The 25,752-nt window shown below is 39.3% G+C and overlaps 1 protein-coding gene across 1 annotated transcript in view; it reads left to right on the top strand.

The window, feature by feature from the left end:
- The window catches only part of PDE11A (phosphodiesterase 11A), a gene marked incomplete at both ends in the record, with an annotated part of 180,091 nt that overhangs the window by 116,667 nt on the left and 37,672 nt on the right, over positions 1–25,752 (top strand). The window contains 2 exons of the mRNA XM_083368229.1: positions 11,041–11,187; positions 11,293–11,400. Coding sequence (XP_083224355.1) covers positions 11,041–11,187; positions 11,293–11,400 — 255 coding nt within the window. The remainder of the gene's footprint in view (positions 1–11,040; positions 11,188–11,292; positions 11,401–25,752) is intronic.

Genomic DNA, 25,752 nt, shown 5'->3' with positions numbered 1-25,752 from the left:
GTTTCAGACTGCTTCAAGAACTGTTCACGGCAAAGATTCCATGAGGCTTCCACAAGAGAGACTCTTTCAATCCAAGCTGCTTTTTAAACATCAGTTCTCTCAGAGTGGTTTAACCCAGCAACTCTATTTTTCTCTGGCCCTCTTTACAATTTAACTACACTGGGTCTGCCTGATTCTCAGTGTACCCAAAGACTTCTCCACAATCCTGCCTTCTGCTGATACCTTTTTAAACAATTATGCTTGGGTGAGGAACCTCTGTGGTCCAGATCAGAGGCAGCAGTGCCATGGAGGGGACTAGAGGAGCTGGGGGCTGGACCTAAATTGTTGTAGCGCTGGTTTTGCTTCTAGCAGAAGTTGGTCATTCAGTCTGAGAAGAACCTATCAGATCAGGCCGTGGCACTCCTACTATTGCCAATGTTTCTTTTGTTCATACATCCACAGAAATCATCAACTCTAGAGCAGAGGTCCCCAACCTGTTGAGCACCAGGGACCAGTTCTGTGGAGAGAGGTTTTTCTGCAGACCGGAGGGGGTGTGGTTTTATGTACTACCTGCATCCTGCTTTGCTTGTTTGCACGGCCTGGTTTTCTAACATGCCATGGCCTGGTGCCGGTCCACGGAGCTGGGGTTGGGGACCTCTGCTCTAGAGCAATCAAAGTCTCCCACTTAGTTGTTGTTGAGCTTATTGATTATATCTTGGAAGATTAAATTAGTGGCATCCTCATAGGCCTCAAAGGACTACACCAGACATGTCAAACACAAGGCCCGGGGGCCGGATCCGGCCCACAAAATGGTTTCATGTGGCCCGCGAAGCCATCCTGGAAACAGTGAGGGAACGGCCCCCACTGCCTTGGCCCTGGCCCAGAGACCCTCCTTCTGCCATAGACCCTCAGATCTGTCCCACTCCTGCCCGGGCCCCCATAGGCACCCTTGATGCGAACGATGTAGAGCTGGCCATGCCCACCCAGTAGGCCATACGCACTTTAGCCACTCCCACCCAGTAGGCCACACCCACCCACCCCCCTGAGGGCAACCGCAATGCTGATGCGGCCCTCGATGAAATTGAGTTTGACACCCCTGGACTACACAATGCCTATAGATAATTTGAGGCTTCTGCTTTTTGATGTGTGGAACTGGTGAATTACAATGGTGGATGCTCCATAACTGGGGTCACTTCAGTATTAATAAGATTATAAATATTACAAGATACAGTTTTATTAGTCTCTGGCATCACTGCATACCTCTTCAGGATTTTATTGCCATTCTTCAACACACCAATACAAGTGTTTCAGTAGAGCAGATTTTTTCAGATATTTTTCTCTTTACTTGAGGATGAGATATCTTGTTTTATGTGTTTCTTGTTGTTCTGCTACTGGTCAGGATTGTGAACATTTAAAAAGATGGAATAGAAAGCATTCTAGTTGCCATTCCACTTTTTCCAGCTGTACAATTGTTGTGCAGTTACAGCTGACCAGCATACTGAAGCCAGCCATTATAGACATAGAATATTTTCTCAAAATTTTGCTTCTCATCCAGGCAGTTTCTTTCTTCGATTCTTCAGTCAGAACTGGAGAAGCTTCTTGGATGAGAAGCGAAACAACTTCAGGGGAAAAAACATAGTCCAATTGCCTTTTGAAAAAAGCACCTTTGAGACAACCATGACCTGGATGACCGATACGATAATATTCGTAGACAATATGCTTGGTGATTTATTTTCCATATAACAAGGTTTAGCTGCCATTGTCAATCAAGTCAAGGTCCTGAAATATGATTAATTTAAATACGATTGAAATTATGATTTTCTCCGTATGGGGCATTGCTCCCTAGGGCAGGGGTAGGCAACCTTGGCTCTTTTATGACTCGTGGACTTCAACTCCCAGAATTCCTGTGCCAGCCATACTGAGGGGAGAGGAAGAGGTTTCCAAGCTGAGCCATGCTGACTCAGGAATTCTGGGAGTTGAAGTCCACGAGTCATAAAAGAGCCAAGGTTGCCTACCCCTGCCCTAGGGGTACTGAAGGATGTATTTACTCTTTTGACTATCTCAGATTTGTTAGCCTGGCTTGCAGAAAGCTGCAGTGATGGGCAGAATACCATCATTAATTGTTGTATTTCATTTACAGTGTGTTTCCAGCTATTTGATGAGAAAATGCCTCTGTCTACAGAAACAAAGTTGTAGGAACTATTGTACCTGCTGAGGGAGATAATGTTTTTAATATATGTTGGGGCAAATTACATTTTAACATTTGCAAATATAGGACCAAGTGCAAACAATCTTCCTTTGACAACAGACTAGCAAAATTACAGACTATTTCAATCATAGTACTTTATATACGGTTTATTGAAAAGCTATAACATCCTGGTTTTAAGCCATAACGGTCATATTTTGTGGTAATCCAATTAACAGCAATTCGGGGATATAATGTGATATGTGGACTTAAACTATTTTCTCATTTTAACGGTGTCTCATACGTCTGCAATTGAAGTCAAAGGGGCAGTGGCTGATAAGTACTGGCAATCTTAACAACTGTTTTAATTTTGAAAATTAGCATGAGAGGCTTTTTCAGCTCTAGATTAGTCTTACCATCCTCTAATGTCTGCAGATAAATTGCTTTTATAATCTCAGATTTAACATCCAATAGAAAATAGCAATATCATTGATAAGTTGCCCCCCTAAAAAACGTAGAGGAAAAGTTAAAATCATGATAAGAGGTAAAGGTTCCCCCGCACATGTGTGCTAGTTGTTTCCAACCCTAGGGGCCGGTGCTCATCTCCGTTTCAAAGTCGAAGAGCCAGCCCTTGACCGAGGACGTCTCCATGGTCATGTGGCCAGCATGACTAGACGCCAAAGATGCACGGAACGCTGTTACCTTCCCACTGTAGTGGTCGCTATTTTTCTACTTGCATTTTTACGTGCTTTCGAACTGCTAGGTTGGCAGAAGCTGGGATAAGTAACAGGCGCTCACTCTGTTATGTGGCACTCGGGATTCGACCCGCCAAACTGCCGACCATCTGATCGACAAGCTTAGCGTCCTAACCCACTGAGCCAAAAAATATAACCTAATTTCTGTCTGAAAAAGTAATAGTTGTATTTCTTTTCTCTCCATCTAAGTGTTTAGATACTTTTTCAAATTGGCCTTATGCGCATAATTAGCTAGTTAAGGTATGAGTAGACATACATAGATGTAGTTATTCCCTATTAACTTCCTGGTGGACCTGAAGCTTGTAATCTCTACAGAACGTCTGGAAAAACTCAGATGCCTAGGAATACACAGAGATTAGCCTTTCAAAGATATCAGAATAATAAAAAATATATACATTCTAATGAGTTTATAAATCCAGTTACTTTCTTTTGCCTTGTTAAGAAGTTATTTGTAATTCATCATAGGTTTTATTTAGCAACAAAATCCTTGTTTAGTCATGACTAAGTTCCATAAGCAAAAGAAACAGGATAATTTACCATTGGTTAATAATTTATGTTCTGGCTTCAGCAGTAAAGGATAAACACTTCAATACAAGGAAGACAGGATGCAGGCATGGTGTATATATCTGCATGCAGGCTTGTTGAGAAGTCAAGATTCAAACACGGGTAGCCTGCAGCACTGATAATATAGAATGGATAGTGAGGAGGAAGGAGGAAAAGCTGGGTATAGGGAAGAACCAGGGAGGTAGCTGTGGTTGGTGAAAAACTGGGGTCATTGGGTAGAAGACGTTGTAGGCTAGCTCAGCAAGAAGTAGGAGTTGGGCCCAGTTGTCCTGCTCGGAGCTGGGGTAACAACAGAAATACTGTTCCATTATTTCATTGGTGCATTCTGCCTACTCGTCTGCTTCTGGGTGATATTTGATGGGCAAATAGATTTGGATTTCCAAGAGTCTGAACATAGTCTTCCAGTTTACCTGGAGGTAAACTCAGCCCCTCCATCTGAGGCAATATAAGTAGGCAGTCTGTATAACTAGAAGCCATGCAGAGGGAAAGGTTGGCTGTGATGGTGAGGATACCTGTACACAGTGTTTTTTTTGTAAAAAAAAAAAAAAAAGTGCCGGAACTCAAACACGTCATACAACCTGCCTTGCCTACCCTACAAGGTTCCATCCAAAAAAAGTGCCAGAACTCCGTTCTGGGTGTTCTATGGCAAAAAAAGCCCTGCCTGTACAGGGAATTAAGTGACCAGATTTTGGTGAAATTATTTGTCATCATGAGGACAATAGGGAAGATTTGTAATAAAGTCCAGACGGTGGTTTTGACGGCACTGGAAGCATCTATTCTAGAAACAGTCTTTGAAACTTAAAAGATACAAAGTATCCAGGGCCCATGGGAGGGTCTCAAAAAGTCAAGATGTTGACCCTACTCAAAGTTCTGCCCCTTTTTTATATGCATGATGCATATACATGATGCATTTGACAGATGCCAAAGGATGAGCGAAGCTTTGATTTTATGGCTACAGCCACCATCTTTACTTTGGGGGCTGGAAGCATTGGAAGTACAAATATTACAAATATTAATAGAAAATATACCTTATTGGGAGAAATATTACAAATATTAATAGAAAATTAACCTTATTGGGAGTAAGGGAGAAGAATTCTCTCATCATACATAATGCACAGAATGATATTGTTAAAAATTGGGGAAGAAATTTAATTTGGACAGGCATAACTGTTAAAGTATGTAAATATATTTACATACTTATAAATATCCATAAATATTTTAGTGCATAGTGCTTCAAGAAAAAAATAAAATACTGCCTAAGTATAGCATATGCTATCATCTATGATACATTATTCGTGTGAAAATGATAGCAATATATCTTAATATATCTGGTATATAGAGAAGGATATTTGTAAATTCATACAAAATTGGTGTGAATATTGTTATAAAATATAATAGAGAAATAATAAAATATAGAATTCAGCTAACTATCCAAAAAATATTGTTAGGAGTAGTAAATAAATCGGGGGTGGATACAGCATAATTAGTTATACGTTGACCATTATTTACAGGCAAGCATTGGTGATCTGCTTTGTTTATCAGTTCTTAGTGGCAGAATAAAATGGAACATAGTACTAAGAAGTTTACAGCTTATGAATTCCTCCTGACATGGAGGTCAGGAACTTTTCTGAAAAAAATGTTTTTTTTTAATCCATCCCATAGCATTACTTGGGTGGGTTAATTAGTAATTAGATTTTATTTAGGTTTGATCTACAAAATATTGAAAGTTGTTGATGCATATTTGGTAAGATAATACATACGTCATGTGAATAGGTAAAGTATACCCATGCTTTTTTGCAGATGTTTCATTACCATACCAAGTAACGTCATCAGTGTACTGATGATATTACCTTGTTGGATAATGAAGTGTCTGCAAGAAAACAGCTAAGCTCAGAGAGCACCAAGGACCCTGCAATTTAACGCCGAGCTACAAAAACTCTATTGGTACAGTTAAAAACTACAGTTATCAGGAATAAAAATCGTGTGGTTGAATAAATGATGTTACCTGGGATTATGCCACTGGCAGTTCCTTTGCTTTTTTTATAGGCAGATTTTTAAATATATTTGGGGGGGTATTAATTATTTGCTGCCATTTTCATAGTTTTTGCTTTGCTTTGTAATGGTGTTTAATTATATTTTTATATTTATGTTTGCAGAATGAAGTTGAACAAGATAATGACCTCCACGTGTAAAAATCAGTGATTTTATGACTGTAATATAGTATTGCTGAGCCAGTTTTGCCTTCTGCAATCTAGCATCCTCCATGTAGTTTGAATTATAGTAGAGCCGTGTGTCATATAACACCAGTATTAATGCAAATTGGGGAAAAGGTTATGGTGTGCTAGAATTCATCTAATGCCCTATAGGCAATACTGTGATTTTAAGAATATTTGTTCCTGTTCCCCTTTCTGCCTGCTATCTCTCTCAGCAGCAAGGAGAACCTGGTTTTTCAAATCTCAGAGGCTTGTGGTAAGATTTTAAAAGGTGTACTTGGGCTTTCTTGGTGTGAGGGTATGTATATCGCCTGGTTCATGTGCACTATTATTTTTTAAACGTGCAAAAAAAAAAAGCAGCTAAGGAACTGCGAAGGTCAGTAATATCATCTGCACGTCTGTGGCGGTATGAGAACTGTATTAATTGAGGCATGCCTAAAATATGTAGTTTTTTTTTTTTTTGGTCTGGCTCACTTATTCCTGAGATAGATACCAGTCGTAGTGCTGAGGTCTTTGATGACTCCCAACACTGGACTCACACAGTGGGTTGAAAAAGGAAAGGAGGGAGAAGGAAGGAAGATATTTTTCATTATGAGGACAAGCACTTTTCCTATGGAAGATAAAAAGAGTATGCTAAACCTTGTTCTCCTCCATAATTGCAGCCATTATTGCTTAGGGCAGAAAGAGAAGCCTATTGGCTGTTTATTTCTTGCGATGTTGTAGACTATTCCTTTCCAGATGATGCCAGTTGTTACAACAAATGCAATGAAGTCATTTGTATAGAAGGGGAGTTTCTTTCTTTCTTTCTTTCTTTCTTTCTTTCTTTCTTTCTTTCTTTCTCTTTCTCTCTTTCTTTCTTTCTTTCTTTCTTTCTTTCCCTCCCTCCCTTCTTCTTCTTTTCTCTCTCTCTCTCTCTCTCTCTCTCCCTCCCTCCCTCCCTCCCTCCCTCCCTCCCTCCCTCTGTTTCCTGCCCTCCAGGTTATTTCTTTATTCTACCTATGTCAGGCATTACAAAACTGACGTAGTCGACACGGTTGTGTTTTGCATCTTGATGTTCAGCGTAAATAATACACATACAACAGCCGTAAATGTACACATACAAAGCCACATTTGCAGTCAGCCGATGTGCTTGGAATGCCTTCTCTGGCGAAGAGGTTTCTCTGGAGGGCTCCCACTTTTTAAGTATTTTGTTTATTAATAGCCGAAAGGGGCTAAGGTTAATGGGGAATGGTATTTCAGTGACTCAGATCTTTATTTTGGTTGTAAACCATTATACACCAACAAGACTTATGACCGTTTTATTAACAAAAGCAAAACCGATTAGATTCAAAATATATCCTAAATCTAGCATTACCAACACGATACTCTAATGTTAAAACAATGGTGTCTTTATATAGACCTTTTTTAATATGAAAATAAGATTATACACCAAAAAAAGTGAAAACAAAGCACAAATAGAACTTTGTACAGGTAATCCTCAACTTTCAACCATAACTGACAGCAGAATTTCCATTCTGTTGGCAAGCAAGGCAATTAACTGAGTCACACACCCATTTTATGAGTGTTTTTGCCATAGTTGTTAAATGAATAGCTGTAGTTGTTGAGTGAATCATATGCTGTTAAGGGCTTTAAACTTGGTTCCTTAGGTCTAGGGCTGTGAATTATTATGACTGGATGGCATCTCTGAACAGGAAGTTCTCTGAAGAGGAAGACATTCTATGGCTCACTCAGGGACTCTCAGGATATACAGTGCCTGCCTTGTTCTCCCAGCGATAATTTTGCTGGTCTATAATATTTACGAGCTGGAATTTCATATTAGCAGTGGCTATAAGCAAGTATTTTAATAATATATTCAGCTGTCTTTTATGATAACTCAGTTATTATAATATTATAGAATATATATTATAATTGTATCATTAAAAAGCTATGGTTTTCATCTTATTCTGCTGCTCAAAGCTGAGAATGACAACAGCTGAGGCACACAGACAATATTTCTCTATTATTCAAATAACTTTCAATTGCCTTACATAATTCTGGCATTTTTATGACTTAACTGTCATAAGCAAACAGTTACTTTATAAAAATGTTATCTCTCGGCTTTTAATTTAGTGCTTTCTTTTTTATTATTCCTGGACTTCTGTTTAAATACAGAGTGAAAAAAAACATAAATACCAATTTTGACTTGTTTTGCTCATTGATCTTTATGATCAATTTGCTATATATTATTATTTTTCCAGCTGAGATAGCCTTATAGCTTTTCTCATCTGCAGCGTCAGGAAAATTCATGCTTCTGATTTTAGTTTATTGTTATCTTTTCACTGTTTAGCAACTTGTATAGAACAAGGGACTGGGAAAACTCTTCACTATACTGTATGAATAGTAGAAGGGGCATATGCATATACAGGAAATTGTCTGATTGACTTATATTCACATCTTTTTTTTCCCCCATCTCAAAAATGTTCAACAAACATCACTAGTCATTGCCAAAGATAGCTAGCAGTTCTTGGATTATAATTTCTGGATTTACCATGTGGACAATTTCATGCAATTTTATTCAGGGAAATATCCAAATAGGTTGATGGATGATCTGTCAAAGAAGCTTTTGTTTTAATTGCAAATGTGGACATTGTAAAGGCCTGGATACTTACCCTGACATTTTCCCCTGGAGCTTGAAATCTCTGATTTGCCTAGTAATGTAAATACCAAAGAAAAGAAAGAAATTGAAGGGCAGGTTTACAGTTGCCTTTTTTTTTTTACAAACATTGTAAGAAAACCGAGATACATAAACTGCAGTTCTGAAGTGTACAAGCAGTGGTGGGATTCAACCAGTTCGCACCAATTTGGCAGAACCGGTAGCTAATTTTTTGTTGCCCAAGCCCAGAATTGACTTCTGGAAGCGGCATCCACACAGAGAACCGGTTGTTCACATATTTGAATCCCACCACTGTGTACAAATGACCAGATTTCCAAGGGGATAACCTGTGACACGTTAACAAATAAATTTACATATTTCTGAATGTTAATTTCTAAGTCAATTTTCCAAGAGTTCCAAACAAAGATTATATAAAAATCCCCTCCTTTTTGGATCTGATCGCAAGGTTTGTTTTTATTACTGTACAATGTTGCAGCTCCCCATTCCCCAAACTAAAAAGAAGCAGTCTCTCTGCTATTCCCCTGCAAATCCTTTTCCATAGGATGAATTTTGTGAAGAATTTATTATTATTTTCCAGCATTATATTGTAGAATTGAGCACAGCCAGAATTATAGCTGACCATCAATAAAAGCAAAGATTTTTAGAGTTATCTAAATATTATTCATCAAAGAGCCATTTCATTCTAAGGAGCATCCATGCCAGGCAGACACATGGCAAATTGTTCTAGAAGCCAATGTTTCTGAGCACCCCTATTCCCAAAATGTGTGAAAGCTTCTATCCATTACTCATCTACTGGCTTTTGTTGTTGTTGTTACACTTCCTCTTTTTTCCTGCCCTGTATTTCTTTACTGATATACTGATTTTGTAATTTGTTGTTAAAAATTGTAAAGCAGGCTCTAACTCTTCTCAAAGAGGGCTGTTGTTTAGCAGGATGATCATAACAACAACAATAATAAGCGCGATTATGGATGAAACGTGTAACAGTGATACCCACTGTCATCGGGGCACTGGGAACTATGTCCAAAAACTTTGCAAAATGCATCAAGAAATTGCACCTTCCTGCAATAACTCCAGCAAAGCTACAAAAAACTGCGCTACTCGGAACATCTTACATTTGAAGGAGATACCTGGTTGATACCTAGGATGTGGGCAGCAACCCGTGTCAACCATTAGTGCCAGTCAATTTGAGTGTTCAGTTGCCTGAGTTTCATGTTTTATGAATAAAAGTTTAATAATAATAATAATAATGATAATGATGATACATGAAGTATGATAAGCAAAAGAAAATATTAGCTTGCAGTAAACTTCTATAATGTTCATTCCCATCTTACTCAAATATTCTACAAATATTTGCATTTAGGAGACACCTCTCATTTTCTTAGCAAGTGGCTTTAATGAACATCACTACAGAGAATTTTGATTATAGAATACAAAAACCCCAACATTGTGCAAGGTACCCAATTCAATGTATTCTTGACTATGATTTAAGTTAAAGGTATGCTTTTAGTAGATAATAGAAATGGGAATAAAAAAAGAGAGTAGAGTAGAACAGAACAGAATAGAACAGAATTCTTTATTGGCCAAGTATGATTGGGAACACAAGGAATTTGTTTCCGGAGCACAAACTCTCAACAAGCAACAAGTGATAAATCATGATCATGATAATAAAACACAATCATCATAAATCATAAGATATAATGCTCAGTGATAGTAGTATCATAGGATACTATATAAAAGCATCAACATAAATCATAAAATACAAACAACAAAGTTATAGTGATAAGATGCTGAAGGAATAAGTACCGGTAATAGAAAGATGAGAAGGATAATAGTAATACAGCCCTACCTCATGGTTTGACATCCCAGGGTATAAGACACTGTTGTGGGAATTAGTTGTTTAGCAGAGTGTTGGCATGGGGGAAAAACTGTCCTTGTCTAGTTGTGCAATGGGTATCCCACATGGATCTTTGAAACTTACATTCATTTCTGAATATCTCTATAGCTCAAGTGAATTCTAAAGAGGGAGTATTTGCCAGGCACAAATATGTATAATATAAAACAAGAAATCTATTATCCAATCCCTATTCCCCAAACTTAGCTGCTATTAAGGCATCCCAATTATGTGATAGTATTTCTATGATGTCTGCTTCCTGTGCTCCCATTGTACCTCTACTCACACAAGTGCATTTATTGACAAATATGAATGCTGTTTCCCGTGCCAAGGTTTGTGTAAGCCTCCTCCTCTTCCTCCCACTGCCAATCAAAAGCATCTTCTTTCCTTGATGATCTGAAACCAGCAAAATCAGGAATGTCACACGAGTTTTTATTTAATGAATCTATTTGCATCACACACATCCGTTTTCTTTCCCAGGCCATGAATTTGCATTTCTCCTCCCGTAGGATTTGTATTAACACTGAAATAGTATTGCAACAACAACAAAAAGTTGTTGAGCAATTTAAATGAATGGAACTTGATGCAGTTGAAATACTTGTTGGCTGAAGCTTCAATTCAGCATAAACAGAAAATCTATTTTAATTTTGTTTTCCAGATTTGCATCAGATAGTTACAGCTGCTACACCAGTTATATATATCCTCTAAATGATCTAGAGAACGTTTTAGTATACAAAGGAGAGTAGAAAAATTGCTGAATTGTGCCTGATAAGTTTTTCTTTCTCTGTGTGTAATTTTAGACAGCAAACATCCCTCTGGTGTCAGAACTTGGTATAGATAATGTCCACTTTGATGATTTTTCCCTTGATATGGATACCATGATAACAGCAGCACTCCGGATGTTCATGGAGCTTGGAATAGTTCAGAAATTTAGAATTGACTATGAGGTAACCATCTGCTCTGCTGAGATAATCAGCTGCTTTTTTGTTGGCAAAGGAGGACCCATTTGTTCTTGTTCTTGTTCCTGATGCAATTTTTCTTTTCCATTTCAGACATTGTGTAGGTGGCTTTTGACAGTGAGGAAAAATTACCGAATGGTTCTGTATCACAACTGGCGGCATGCTTTCAATGTGTGTCAGCTCATGTTTGCCATGTTAACTGTAAGTATGTAAGAGGCAAAAGAGATCATGTTCCCATGCCTCTTGCTTAGGATCTAAACTTTAATCAATATTAATGGCTAATAATTTAAATTTATATAATTATTGTGTGTGTACATGTGCTGAAGGGAATAATGTGTTTTGGCTACAGCACTGACCCTGTAAATGCTGAATACACTAACACAGTTCTTAATTCCTAAACTAGATATAAAATAGAGCAACTGAACATATACTGGTCCAGCACACTCCCCGCTTGGAAATATAAATTTCCACTATAACTAACTAGAATAAGCAAAAAAAACATAGCAACAAGCATGCAATATTGACTATTACCTGACCATTAACTAGAATAAGAAGCATGGTATCAAAACATGCATAACTTTAACTGAGATAACAAAGTGTTACATCAAACAATGCAATCATGAGGTAGACACAATATGCATAGTTCAAGGTTCAGTCTTCAAGTTCAGTCTTCTTCAGCAACAGGACCAGTTCGTTGATCGGTCTGGTGTAAAGCCGTTTAACGAGAGTCTGCGAGTCGCAGACAAGTGAACAAAATGATTACTGCTACGCCAAATATGCGGGGTCTTCGTTTGTAGGAGCGTTTAAGGCGGGCTGGTTCTAGGAAATGGCTAGCGGGTGGTTTCTCGGTTTCCTTGTCCAGTGCCTGAGGTTGAACGTTGGCGTCTTGACCTGGATCTGGAAGCGCACAGCATGCTGCTCTTAGTGACATCAGGCTGTCTGAATGAGCTGATACCTCAGGACTCTTTAGCCATACTGAGTCTGCCAACTGTGATGCAAAAATGGACCACTTAGCTTGGTCCGCAGGGTTCTGATCTGTAGACACATGTTGCCACTGCTCAGAGCTTAGAGATCTTTTGAGACAACTTAGAGATCCACACCACATCTCCCAGTCTTGCTTCTGTTCTGGTGGGAGCGGCTTGTCCCAGTCTGAGACGTGTTGGGAGAGTGAGCGCAGAAGAAGCTTTCCTTGGGCTGTTGCAGCAAAACTTAGAGGGTCGAACAGTTTGTTTACTGTAGACAGGACTCCTCTTGTGAAAGTGTTGTCTTTTGCCGGGGTTCTAAAGGTGAAAGTGTGGGATGCTTTCCCATTACTAAGAATCACAAGCGTGAAGCGTTCTTGGTATGGTTTCAGGTGGGTTGCTCTCCCACTACTGAGAGTGGAGGTTGTTGAGATATTCACCTGAGTCGTGGTTTGCAGCTGGTCAACAAAGACCATTTCTGGGATGAACCATCCAGGTTCCATCCCTAAAGCAATTGTGGGGCTTGTTGGGCCTCTGACCATTCCGTGGTAGGCAAAGGTGTCAGGGCTGTCTACTCCCAACAGAGACAAGATTTCACCCTCGGGCTTTAGGTGATCAGGAGGGTGATCATCCATGTGCTTCAGATAAATTATGGTATGTGTTACTTCTGGTGTTGAAATTTGACTGCGATCGTCTTGTGAGGCCTCCCATTTTGGCAATGGCGACGGTAGGATCTGTGAGCTCCCATCTAACGACTGGATGTGGAGTTCAGCATCTCCTCCCCGCCGTGCTCTGTGCACGTTGTGAAAGGCGTCTCTTCGCTTGGAGGTTCACTTGTTAATGGTGAATTGCTACCTACTGGCATGTAGTTGATCTTGGTGAGCGTGTCTGGATGCTCTTTGGAGCCATGCTGAGGCTCCTTGGTTGAAGGAGCAGTAGAAGTTGCTTGCTGTAGCTGCTCAGAGTCTGGATTCAGGGCTCCTGGGCGTTTGTCATCCTCGCTTGGGTGACACTTTCCCTTAGCTGCACAAGTTTTGGCCATGTGATCCACAGACTCACAGCATTCGAAGCAGACCTTGTACTCTTCTGAATCCAACCTTCTTCTCCAGGATGTTGGAGGATCCATTGTTGCTGCATGGGATTTGCCGTCAGTCTGGGCTGGTACTGTGTTGAGGTCATCAGGGGCACGATCAGTGGTTTCATGTTGATCCTCATAAGCATTGCTCTCAAGAGCAAGAGAATGTGACACAGACAGCTGACAGTTTTCTTCAGAGTTCTTCTTGTTGAGGGTAACTCCCCATGGCTCACACGAGGGGCCTTGAGGGTTTGGCCTGAATTCATCTGCATTTACTTTAAGCTGAGGAGGTCTGACCTCTTGTGTGCTTATCTGTTGGGGAGGATCTCGTCGTTCAGGTGGTGTGTTGTCTCCTTGGCCAGTAGGCACATCTGGTGGCTGAGATTCTCCTCCGTGGTTGGGCATACAGGCGGCACCTCGGGATGCTGTTTCCCATTGACGCAGTAGAGACTCTAGCCTGGCTTGAGTCTTGGCAATCTCGCCCTGCAGCAGCTTCTTTTCCTGCTGTGGAGTCGTCATCGTTGCAGATAGACCTGTCAGGTTTCCATCTGTGACTTGGTTTGCTGGAGCCAGTTGTGTAGCTCCAGAGGGAAGGTCTCGTGATCCAGATGGTGCTCTGTCAATTCTCTGGCTAATGGGCACATCTGGTCGTGGAGATTCTTCTTCCTGTCCACTTGGTCTCAGAGGACCTGTGGATGACCGCGGCGCTCCTGCCCGCTCATATCGGATCACTCTGTGGTCGTCAACGTAGGCCTGCGCACGGTCATGTCTGTTTACAACTTCTGGCTTTCTAGAATTGGGCTTTATGGTAGCATCTTGGATTGCCTTCTGTAAAGCTTCCGCTCTTGCCACACTCTCTGCTGTTTCCTGTTGATACCGTAGAAAGCCAAGCCTGGCCTGAGCTATGGCCATTTCTTTCTTTTGTGTAGCCTCCAGTCTGTCCATTTCTCCCTTTTGTCTAGCCACATGTAGAGCTGTGCTTGCCTCCGGTTTGGCCATTTCTTCCTTTAGCAGCTGCTTGGCTTTTGCCCAATGCAGAGCTGCTTCAGCCACTTCTGCCTTTATCAGCTGCTTTTCCTTTGCCACAGGTAAAACTGCTGCAGCTACCGCGTCATCGACTTGTGCTTGCAGTGCCCTGGGGCATTGGGATGAGTGGCTATGACGAGATGTTTTGGAGTGGTGGGAGGCTTCATACTTGGCCTTCTCATGCAGTATGTCTTCCAGGTGTAGCTCGCCCTCAGGGAGGCATTTTTTACTTTCTAAGAAATGCTTGCGTACCTTGTTTAGCAGCTTGAGGTGTTGCATTTTCTTCTCGAGTGTTGGATCCCTTAGCTGCTTCTGGACCCTTTCGAGATAGCGCCCGTAGACTTTCCATTTGAGGAAAAACTCCTTTAATAAAAGAGTGCGTTCGGGAGAAAGCTCCTCTTTTAGGCTCTTGGCAGAGTTTCTTTAATTTCTCCCAGTTTCTTTCGTGGTGTTCATGGTACGCATCCCATTTCTCCAGGTTCACCCGCATGGCTTCTGTAGGCATTCTTTGTTGCCTCAGGTCATAGGTTTTCTGGGATGTTTTTGGCCTCACCAAAGCTTGGACGTCAGCTTCTGTGTATGAATCAAGGTGGGTTGGTTGAAGCAGTTCTCCATGGTTGATTGCTTGAAGCGGATCTTCTGAATCAATAAGACACTTCCCCATGGCTAGGAAAGTTTCAGAAAACTTCCTAGCTATTTTTAACTAATTCGGTGAACTTTGATTTTTGACCACCAGGGGACACCTTCTGCAAGGTTAGAGACTTTAGGGAAGTTCACCCTTTGGCCACTAGGGGGCACTGTATATTGAGTGGTGACTTCAGCAGAATTCACTCTTCGACCTCTAGGGAGCACCATTTACGTGTCTGGAGACAAGCCTTCTATTTGCAGAGCAGCCACCGGGGTGCTGCTTGCATGAGTGGGTACTTCAGTGAAGTTCACCCTTTGACCTCTAGGGGGCACTCTACACGTGCCTGGGGACAAGCCTTTTTTTTACAGAGCAGCCACCAGGGTGCTGCTTGTGTGAACGGGTACTTCAACGAAGTTCACCCTTTGACCACTAGAGGTTGCTTTTTGGAAGCAAGCCTGTTATTTGTAGATCAGCCACTGGGGAGTGCGCTGTTCTGCGTGAGCAAATGCAAGCCTGTAATTGCCCCTAGCCTTCATGTGGACACAAGGTCAGCCAAATTGTTTCCTCTTAGGACCACAAGTTGTAAGCCGGTCTGGAACTCTTAAGGAACTGCCTGTCCACGTTAAGAGTGTCAACCGTAGGCTGTAAATTGTGCTGTTAATGAAGGTTAATTTGCTCCTTGTTCCTTTTTTAGAGCTAGTGGGACTGGATAGCATTGGTTTGCTTTAGGCCTTCAGTTGCAGGTAACTTAAATGTAGGCTTGATGTTAGTAGGTTGCCACTAGAGGACTTTGTTGCATTGCCTATGTTTGGGATAGGCTTGCTGAATAATCTCCCTTCTGGAGATTCAAAACATGTTTTTAGAATTGTTAGCTAAATCACTTCTCTTTTCCATAGAGGAATGCTTGGTCACAAGTCTGAATCAATGTCTCTCTCTCTGACTATATAGGCTTCACATGCAGTTTAAATTAATGCTTGCTTTGCAGACAGTATAAGTGTTTTAGTTTGGCCACCAGGGGTCGCTGCCTGCTTGGAATTAGGGCTGTCTGTGCCGCCACATTCCATTCATTAATTCTGAAGGGAGGGGTAGAGACTAGCAGTGGCTTCCTTCCACCAAATGCCTGGTTTCCATAATTTATGGTTTTATTGCTCTTTTATTGCCTACTTTATGGCTGAGCCAGAGAGGAAGGGTTTTGCAAACTAACAAACTTTTCTCCCTTTTGAGTAAAATTCAGCTTTAAACACAAATTGGGTTTGCAACACAGGATGATATCTCTGATCTTCCCAGTCAAATTTGGGGGAAAGGCAGTTTCCCTTTGGAGAAGACAGACAGGGAAATTTTGATCCTGCATTTGATTTCACAAAGGCTTGGAGATTGCAAACAAACAGTCTCTCTTTGCAATTAGGAACACTTGTAAACATTCAAAGTAGATCTGAGCAGAAACCCATTTGCATTTAAAAGTCTCTCCAAATCACTTTAAGACACTGGCTAGAAATTCAATGGCAAAAAAGGCAGTAAGATTTTAACAGGCCTTTTGGCTGGTCTCCTCAGGAAGACAGGAAGAGACAACAGTTCACAGAAGCACAAATCCTAGAAACACAACTCTGCCTCTTGCAGAACCAGCTGGAGAAAGGCGAATTAAATCATCTCCTTTTTTATTGCAGCCAGGCAAGTCATGGAGAGTTTTCAATCATTTTTTTTTTCACTTCAGCCAGATGAGAATGGAAAGTTAATCATACATTTTTCACTGTTCTGTTTCAAATAAAGATGTGAATGCTGATCCCTCTTGAAACAGCCAGAATAAACTCAAATGAAATGGAATAAACAAACTACTTTATTATTTCATGCTTCCAATGTCAACAACTCAGTTACAGCACTGGTCCATTCGGAATGCAAGATTGTAATTTGAAGTCCAACTCATTAGGTGAAAAAATGATGATCTTTCCATCCTGTGCAAAGCTACATGATGAAGGTGGAGCATGATATCCCCAGCCATGCCAGGGTTCATCTCAGATATACAAAGTATATAAAAACTTGATTAACATAGGAAAGGAAGGAAAGAGAATTTTTTGTATGAATTAACTTAAAAAATAGGTTCACGTATTTCTACACATCATCTATTCTATATCATCTTAATAATACCATACGGTGGCCCTAATGTTATTGCTAATCTAATCTGACAGCTGAGGTATTCCATTTTTCAAATATGTTTTTCCATGCTTTCTTCCAAATCTTTCCTAAAATATAAACCTGGGAGGAGTGGTCATCCTTTGGCCATTTCATCTCCCAGTCATCATACAGCAGTACTGTTTGCAATGTTTGTAGGTTTTCTAGTGTTCATGGCACAATGGAAGAATTGAACAATTGGTGGCAGGTGTATAATCAATCTTAGTTTGAAATATTCTCATATTGTAGAATGGTTTACATAATAGAGATGGTAATTTTAAACAAACAAAAAACCCCGCCTCTGTTCTACTTTGCTTATCTAATCAGCTGCCTCCCTACTTAAAGCATAAGGTTCAGTCCAGTGGTTTGGTAAAATTGAATGTACAATTTGAGATGCATATATTTTTTTAAAAAAAACTTGAGAAATTGCATGTGTGCGTGCTCACACATGTTTGTGCGTGCAAGCAGTGTGATATATATTAAAAAATAAATGAGAAGGATCTATGGACTTTTCCAGCCATTTCATGAGAAAACACTTTGAATGCAAATGACAAAAGACTTAAAAGATAGGAATGGGACATTTTGAAAAGGATAACTAAAGTAATTATTATCTTCTCGTTATTCAGTATATGCTTATACGCGTTATGTGCTTAATGCTCAAAGCATTGTTAGAGACCCCACACACCCAGTTCATGGTCTGTTTCTGTTGCTCTCCTCTAGGAGGAGGTCTTGAAGTATTTATAGCATAACGACTAGATTCTATAACAGCTTTGTTCTTTATGCCATCTGTCTTGTAAATTCGCAGGATTCTTTTTTTTCCACCATGTATATGTATACATTCAAACTAGACTGATGTTTCTCTGTCATATGTGTGTGTGGGTATATGCATAATGGTATTTTTTTGAGAGTTGAATGCAACGAAATTTCATTTTTAACAGCAGTGGATCTGAGGATGTATGCTGATTAGTGTACATTTAAAATGACAATAAAGTTTTCATTCTATATTCTACTCTGCTTTACTCTGTTCTATTCTATTCCATTCTAAATTAGCTGAGAGTTTTGAAAGTTAATTGTTTTAATGGATTAATATCAAAACCAAGTTTTATAGAACTTTTAAGTATCACTTTGAAAAAGGTGTCATGCCAATATAAATTTTAATTTACATCTTCCTCTAGATGGAGCTCAAAGGCCAGATTTGCTTCAGGCTGCTTTCTGGTTGTAAGGAATGGAAATGCATTTTGTTTTCAAAGAGATAGCCTTCTTTAAATTGGATAAAATAACTATCAGTGGCAGGATCAGATAAGTCTTTTGTTGTTTATTTTAGTAGAGTTGAGCTTTGATCTTTTGGTAGTGGATCTGAGGATGTTTGTGTAAGAGCCTTTCAAATAATGTAGAAATTGATCCCTTCCCACACTAATTTTCCAACGTCTTATTCTGCAGAACAACTGTGTCAGCTGAGGCCCTCTTTACAATAGTTGAGTTAGGAGCAGAAATGTTGGCTATTCCATTATTGAGAATGTCTTCCCACAAGTCTGTTTCCCCATGACCTCTGTCCCAGTAATCAGTTTATAGATTTTTGCCTTCTGCTTGTTACTGAATGCAGCCTCTAGATGCTTTTGGTGCTTTTAATTTAATTGGATAAAACATCAAACCATAAAGTATAATATAGGGTCCACTTGATAGCAGGACATTTCACATGTTACAATATTGCAGTAAGAATATAGTCCTTTAGAGAACTCACATTTTCTTTTATTTCTTTTTTCTTTTATTCACTCTTTTATTTGCTCAGAATTTCAGCAGGGACATATAGCGCTGTCAGCATCCTTTGACATATGGTTCCACTAGTTATACCATAATATAACCAAGGAACAGTTGTGTCATAATGATTGGACCAAGTAACTAAAAAACTCCTTTTCAAGGTTACATTATGTATAGTGCAACTGCTATCCTCTGGTCCCCACTGATACATACAAGAAAGAATTGCACGCCCTGATGGGGGGGGAAAAGTTTCATTGATATATATAGGAATGCACCTTTTTTCTGGTTTTCCATCTTGCTTTAAGCTTCACTGTAATGTCCTTATGCTTAATTGTGTCAGATTTCAGAACAATTTTACATCTGCAGTCAACAACATAGTATATTTGTGACTGACTTCTAAACTTTCACTCGCTCCTATCCCTCCTGTCTTCTTTACACACGCTTCTTCTCCAGATGTCAATCTCTGCACTAACATGATCCTTAATTAAAGAGCAAACAATCACATGCAAGTCTGAGATGACGAGAAGCATTTACAGAGGGGGCTTTGGCATTATTCCCTGATCAACGCCATGCCCATCTTTTCATGCTACTTTTTGAACAGCTCAGTTAACATCTTGCTAGGCTTGGATCAAGTATACAGTAATGGCCAAAAAAAAAGCATTTTAAAATTGGCAGTCCTGAGGCTTAAGAGTAGGCAGCTTCCTCCATGCTGAGGTTCAGATAGCTCAGTATTTCAGGCCCTGCTCATACCAGTCAGCCATTGTTGACTCTTAAGTGCCAAGAAAAACAATGAGAGAAGGAACTAAGATGAGAATGAGATGGGCTATATAAACTGGATACTGATTTCTGTGTCCCCCTGTTGGTGAGCTGAAGGAGCTACTGATCGACTCTAGGATGTGTGTATATGATAAATAAGAGTGCTCCCAGGGGCACTCAAAAGTATTTCTAGGGGTTTAGGAACCGAACATGGTGACTGTGTAAAAATATTCTGCATCAATTCAAAATTCAGTTTATAACGGAAATTTACAAACTATTTGCACATGTTCTTCTGCTGAAAATAAATCACATATAATTTCATTTGTTCAAGACTCCCTGTCAGGACTAAATCATGCCTTCCTTAATTTAGAGTCATTTAAATCCTTTAAATCATTTAAATGTGTTTAATGTTGCTGGGTTAAACTAAAATAGTTATATGGAACTTGATCTGAACTTCTTTACAATCCAGATCATTATTCTTTATTCTTTTACTTCAGAGTATCCTCTGCATGCTGCCATTTGGCCACAAAATACTACTACTACTACTACTACCAATAATAATAATAATAATAATAATAATAATAATAATAATAATAATAATAATAATAATAATGTTGGAATGGACATTGGAGGTCTTCTAGTCTAACCCCCTGCTCAGGCAGGAAATCCTATACCATTTTGGACAAATGGCTGTCCAGTCTCTTCTTAAAAACCTCCAGTGTTGGAGCATTCACCGCTTCTGGAGGCAGGTTGTTCTACTTGTTAATTGTTCTAACTGTCAGGAAGTATTTCCTTAGTTCTAGGTTGCTTCTCTCCTTGACTAGTTTCCATCCGTTGCTTCTTGTCCTGATTTCAGGTGCTTTGGAGAATAGCTTGACTCCCTCTTCTTTGTGGTAGCCCCTGAGATATTGGAACACTGCTATCAAGTCCCCCCTCGTCCTTCTCTTCATTAAAATAGACATACCCAATTCCAGCAACCGTTCCTTATATGTTTTAGCCTCCAGTCCCCTAATCATCTTTGTTGCTCTTCTCTGTACTCTTTCCAGAATCTCAACATCTTTTTTACATCGTGGTGACCAAAACTGGATGTAGTATTCCAAGTGTGGTCTTACCAAGGCATTGTAAAGTGGTATTAACATTTCACGTGATCTTGATTCTATCCCTCTGTTAATGCAGCCTAGCACTGTGTTGGCTTTTTTGGCAGCTGCAGCACACTGCTGGCTCATATTTAAGTGATTGTCCACTTGGACTCCGAAATCCCTCTCAGTTATTACTATTGAACAAGGTACCACCTATACTATACATGTACATTTGGATATTGGAACACAGCTATCATGTCCCCCCTAGTCCTTCTCTTCATTAGACTAGACATACCCAATTTCAGCAGCCGTTCCTTATATGTTTTAGCCTTCAGTCCCCCAGTCATGTTTCTTGCTCTTCTCTGTACTCTTTCTAGAGTTTCAACATCTTTTTTACATCCTGGTGACCAAAACTGGATGTAGTATTCCAAGTGTGGCCTTACGAAGGCATTGTAAAGTGGTATTAATACTTCATGTGATCTTGATTCTATCCCTCTGTTAATGCAGCCTAGACTGTGTTGGCTTTTTTGGCAGCTGCAGCACACTGCTGGCTCGTATTTAAGTGATCGTCCACTAGGACTCCGAGATCCCTCTCACAATTACTATTGTTGAGCAAGGTACCCCCTATACTATACCTGTACATTTGGCTTTTCTTGCCTAATTGTAGAACCTTACTTTTTTCACCATTGAATTTCATTTTGTTAGATAGTGTCCAGTGTTCAAGTCTGTCCAGATCCTCCTGTATTTTAAGCCTGTCTTCTGGAGTATTGGCTATTCCTGCCAGCTTGGTGTCGTCTGCAAATTTGATGAGTTCCCCATCTACCTCCTCATCCAAATAATTGATGAAGATGTTGAAGAGCACTGGGCCCAGAACAGAGCCCTGGGGCACCCCACTACACATTTCCCTCCATGTAGATGCGGTTCCATTGAGGACCACACGCTGAGTACAGCCAATCAGCCAGCTATGAATCCATCTGGTGGTGATGCTGTCTAATCCACATTTTTCTATCTTATCAAGTAGTAGGTTGTGGTCTACTTTATCAAATGCCTTACTAAAGTCCAAGTCCAAGTCACATATGCAATGAACAATAACTTCAAATGAAAGAATCAGCTACTATGAGTTTGTCAGATGATTCTTCTTTCAAAAACAATTGATCTTAGTCTTATTTTTTTTTTAAAAAAAGGATAAGTACAATAACTAGTAATTTGAACCTTGCTCAGCAGAGAGAGAAGTCTTATTGAAAAAGGGTTGATCTATTATTGTCTTCCTAGCTAAAGTTTGTGAATTATGTAGGAACATTTATGTAGGTCTTCCAAGCTAAGCAACTGCTAGCTTACTATCAACAGTGACTCAGTCTACAATAAACCAAGTATATGAGCTCAGGAACTAAACCTTGATTACAAATGTGGGCTATAAAAATGCAGACGACCGCTAGATGGTAGCAAAGAAATATCTACAACTCAAGCATTGGTGCATTCAGTAGCTATATTTACTCAGGAACTATGGATAACTTTGCTCATAGTAATACAAATACATTACCTCATATGACATCCAATGTGACATATGTCATCACCTATCAACACTTATTGATGGATTATTTCAGTTTCGAGGCAGTCCCTAGTAACTCTGGGCAGCTCACAGATTAGTTAGTGTGTATGTATGTATGTATGTATGTGTGTATATATATATATATTTTCATCTTATTTTAATTTTTTGTATGGCGATTCAGGCCCCGTAAGCATGCTTGTAATTGAGGAGGTTAGGGATGTAACACATTTGGATTTGTAGTATGTGAGCTACCTATTTTCTTTTTCATTAAAATTGTAATAATTAATTGAAAAGTCAGATGTGAAGGAGACAGACAGCCTCGTGGGCATAGTGACGAAAAGGTTGATTACTCACGATCTACTAAATAGGTGAAAGGTGACCTGGCCACTTTCCTAAGGCAAGAGATTTCAAACTTTTTCAATTCGCAATCCTTTCTTGAGGAAAAAAAAGACAAAATAATTTAAGAGAAAAGGAGTAAGAGGGGAAGGAGGCAGTGTAATTGAATGGAATTAAAGGTGGGCAAATAAACTGAAAGATATAACCAGTTATAAAACATAAGAAAAAAGACAGGCTGGTAGCCCAGAGACCATCATTTTGTAAAAACGCAGAGAACTTTGTTGATGTATCTCTTAAAGAATAAAAACTTACATTCCATACCATCTACTGGGAATAAGGTTATTGTTAAATAAAGTTGTAATTGTTTGCAATTAAATGGCCTCCACTTGATTATAGTCGTGTTCTCGAGGCTACCATATATATATCTTTCATCAATAACTGTCTATGTTTACGTAACCAGATCATATTATAATGGGAAAAGGGGTATGTGCAGCACAACTATCTGGGCATATTAATCTTGGTTCTGACAGTAATATACTGCTGTGATGGTTTATGTTGGTAGGAGTTAAATAGATCTGCAGGTCCAGTCTAGAATATCTTTTATGACCTATTTTCAGTGGAATTATTATCACTAATCACACTTTTCTGGCACTTAGAAAAGACCATGATGTTATTTTGTAATGTTTGAAGAAGGGCACGTGATTTTCAAAAAACATACTTAGCTAAGCTTTATTTCTCTTTTTAATATTTTAACTCTATCTGTAGATTGTGCTTGGAAGCTTTAAATTTTTAAAATAACTCTCTGGCATTGCAGTTTTTTTTATATGTTTAATGATTTATACTGTTACCCTGTATGGCTTGGCCTTTGAGAGCTATAGACCTAGTAGTGCAACTTATACATCCATCATTCTAACTCACATGACTGCTTTCATTGATTATAATGAGACTATACTGAGTACGGAATTTGATTGTAGGTTCGACCTCAAGATTAGATCCATTCTTTTATCAACCCTGTTTTTTCAGATAATCTTTTCAACTTCTTTTCTTCATTTTCACAACTGACATATATATAGAGAGGAAATAATTAAATTTAGAACTACAAAACGCATAAAACTAGACCAGTTAAAATGTAATTCATTTCCTCGAATAAAGAATGTCCTTTATAATTATGTTTAGACTCTGGCTCTAGTTGAGTGGAGATAATTTATTCTCCAGCAAAAAGAGGTTCTCTTCCACTATCATGGTACATATTGCTGTGCATAATCCTTTCAAGGCTTAGATTTTGAAAGTAAGGGGAGCATAAGAGAGTTGGAAGGGACCTTGGAGGTCATCTAGTTCAACCCCCTTCTTAATCAGCAATCTCTATATCATTTCAGACAAATGCTTGTCCAATCTCTTATTAAAAACCTCCAGTGATGGAGCACCCTCAACTTCTGCAAGTCATTCCACTGACTGTTTTCACTGTCAGGAAATTTCTCCTTAGTTCTAGGTTGCTTCTCTCTTTGATAAGTTTCTATCCGTTGCTTCATGTCTTGCCTTCAGATGCTTTGGAGAATAGCTTGACTCCGTCTTCTTTGTGGCAGCCCCTTAGTTATCGGAAGACTGCAATCATATGACCCCCCTAGTCCTCTTTATTAGACTAGACATAGGGAGGACAACTTTCTGTGCTCATATTGCATTTGCATTGGAAATGATGTCTTTGGAATAACTCATAACTGATATTAGCTTACTTCATTACAAGATTTATTGCACACAAATCATATGACAGTGAGGAGAAGGATGGTATCAGATTTGAACATGTTTCTTTATACAGTAATGATGTTGTGCGTTATGCTGGTGTGGCAATCTTTCCTGCCACCTCAGCAAGATAAGTCGACAACACTTATTCATTTAACATTGACCCAGTGTATAGCTACTGTGAAAAAAAATCCACATTTTGGTGAATCACTAGGAGAGGAATCGGATTGTCAATAGCATAATACCTTTGTACAGTGCTGAGAAGCAGTTCCTTTAAAACAGCGTGCGTAATTGTGGTCATCAGGATAAGTTGAAAAGATGCAGAAAAGGACACTACATGTTCGAATACCTGGAGCAGAGGAATTTACAGGATCAACTGTTTCCATCGGATAGAATTATTGATTGCTTCATTACAATGCATACTCTGTTTGTACACGTATAGGATGGCACAACATAAGTAGAAAAAGGGAAAAACATGGATCATGTTGGTGTGATTTTTTTTATCATTTATTCTGCAGGCCTGCAGGAATTTTTTATGAGATACATTTTATGAGATACAGGATACATAAGATAAAGTATTTTACACTGGATTTAACTAACCTGAGGAATTCACCATCATAAAAATAGAATGATACCCATTAATTTGGGTCTCTCAAAAAGGAGATTAGATTGATTCATGGAATGCAACTATCGGGGATTACTAGCCTCGATAGCTAGATTTTACTTCCAGTATCTGAGGCAAAATGGCTTGTTTGCTCAATAAGCTATGGTATAAAACTATGTAATTGAGTTCATGCAATGCTTTAAGCCAAATACAAGCAGATAGAATAATACAAAATGTGAACCCAGTCTATGCCTCTCCATATTCATGTTTCACAAATTGCTGTATCGGGAACATGAGCGGCAAAAAAAAAAAGGTATTTCGCTCATGTCCTGTTTGCCAACTCCAGATGGGCCAATGTGGGAACAGAACGGGCTACATGGATTTTTGATCTCATCAAGCACGGCTCTTTTGATGTTCTTATTACATTTTAGACACATTTTTCATCAAAGAGAAAAGGATGGCAGATAAGTTCCTTTTGTTAGCTTTAAACTAACTCTGTTTGATAGGTTCAGTATTACAGTATATTTCCTGTAGAGGGGCCTTTGAACTGGAATGTATCTCCTTTTCACCTCCAATACTCAAGGCTCTAATATTCTAATCTGTATTTTTCTGGAACCCCAGACCACCAAGTGGCGTAGTATTAGTATGTGACATTAGTATGTGGTATAGGCAATTATTCAGGACTATTGAAAAGAAGTACAGGTAGTCCTTGACTTACGACCACAATTGAGCCCAGCATTTCTGTTGCTAAGTGAGACAGTTAAGTGAGTTTTGCTCCATTTTATGACCTTTCTTGCCACATTTGTTAAGTGAATGACTGCAGTTGTTGAGTTAGCAACACAGTTCTTAAGTGAATCTGGCATCCCCGTTGACTTTT

This window comes from Vipera ursinii (assembly GCF_947247035.1).
Source record: "Vipera ursinii genome assembly, chromosome: 1".
NCBI lineage: Eukaryota > Metazoa > Chordata > Lepidosauria > Squamata > Viperidae > Vipera > Vipera ursinii.
The sequence above is the reverse complement of the archived record's forward strand: the minus strand, read 5'-3'. Positions and strand labels throughout refer to the sequence as shown.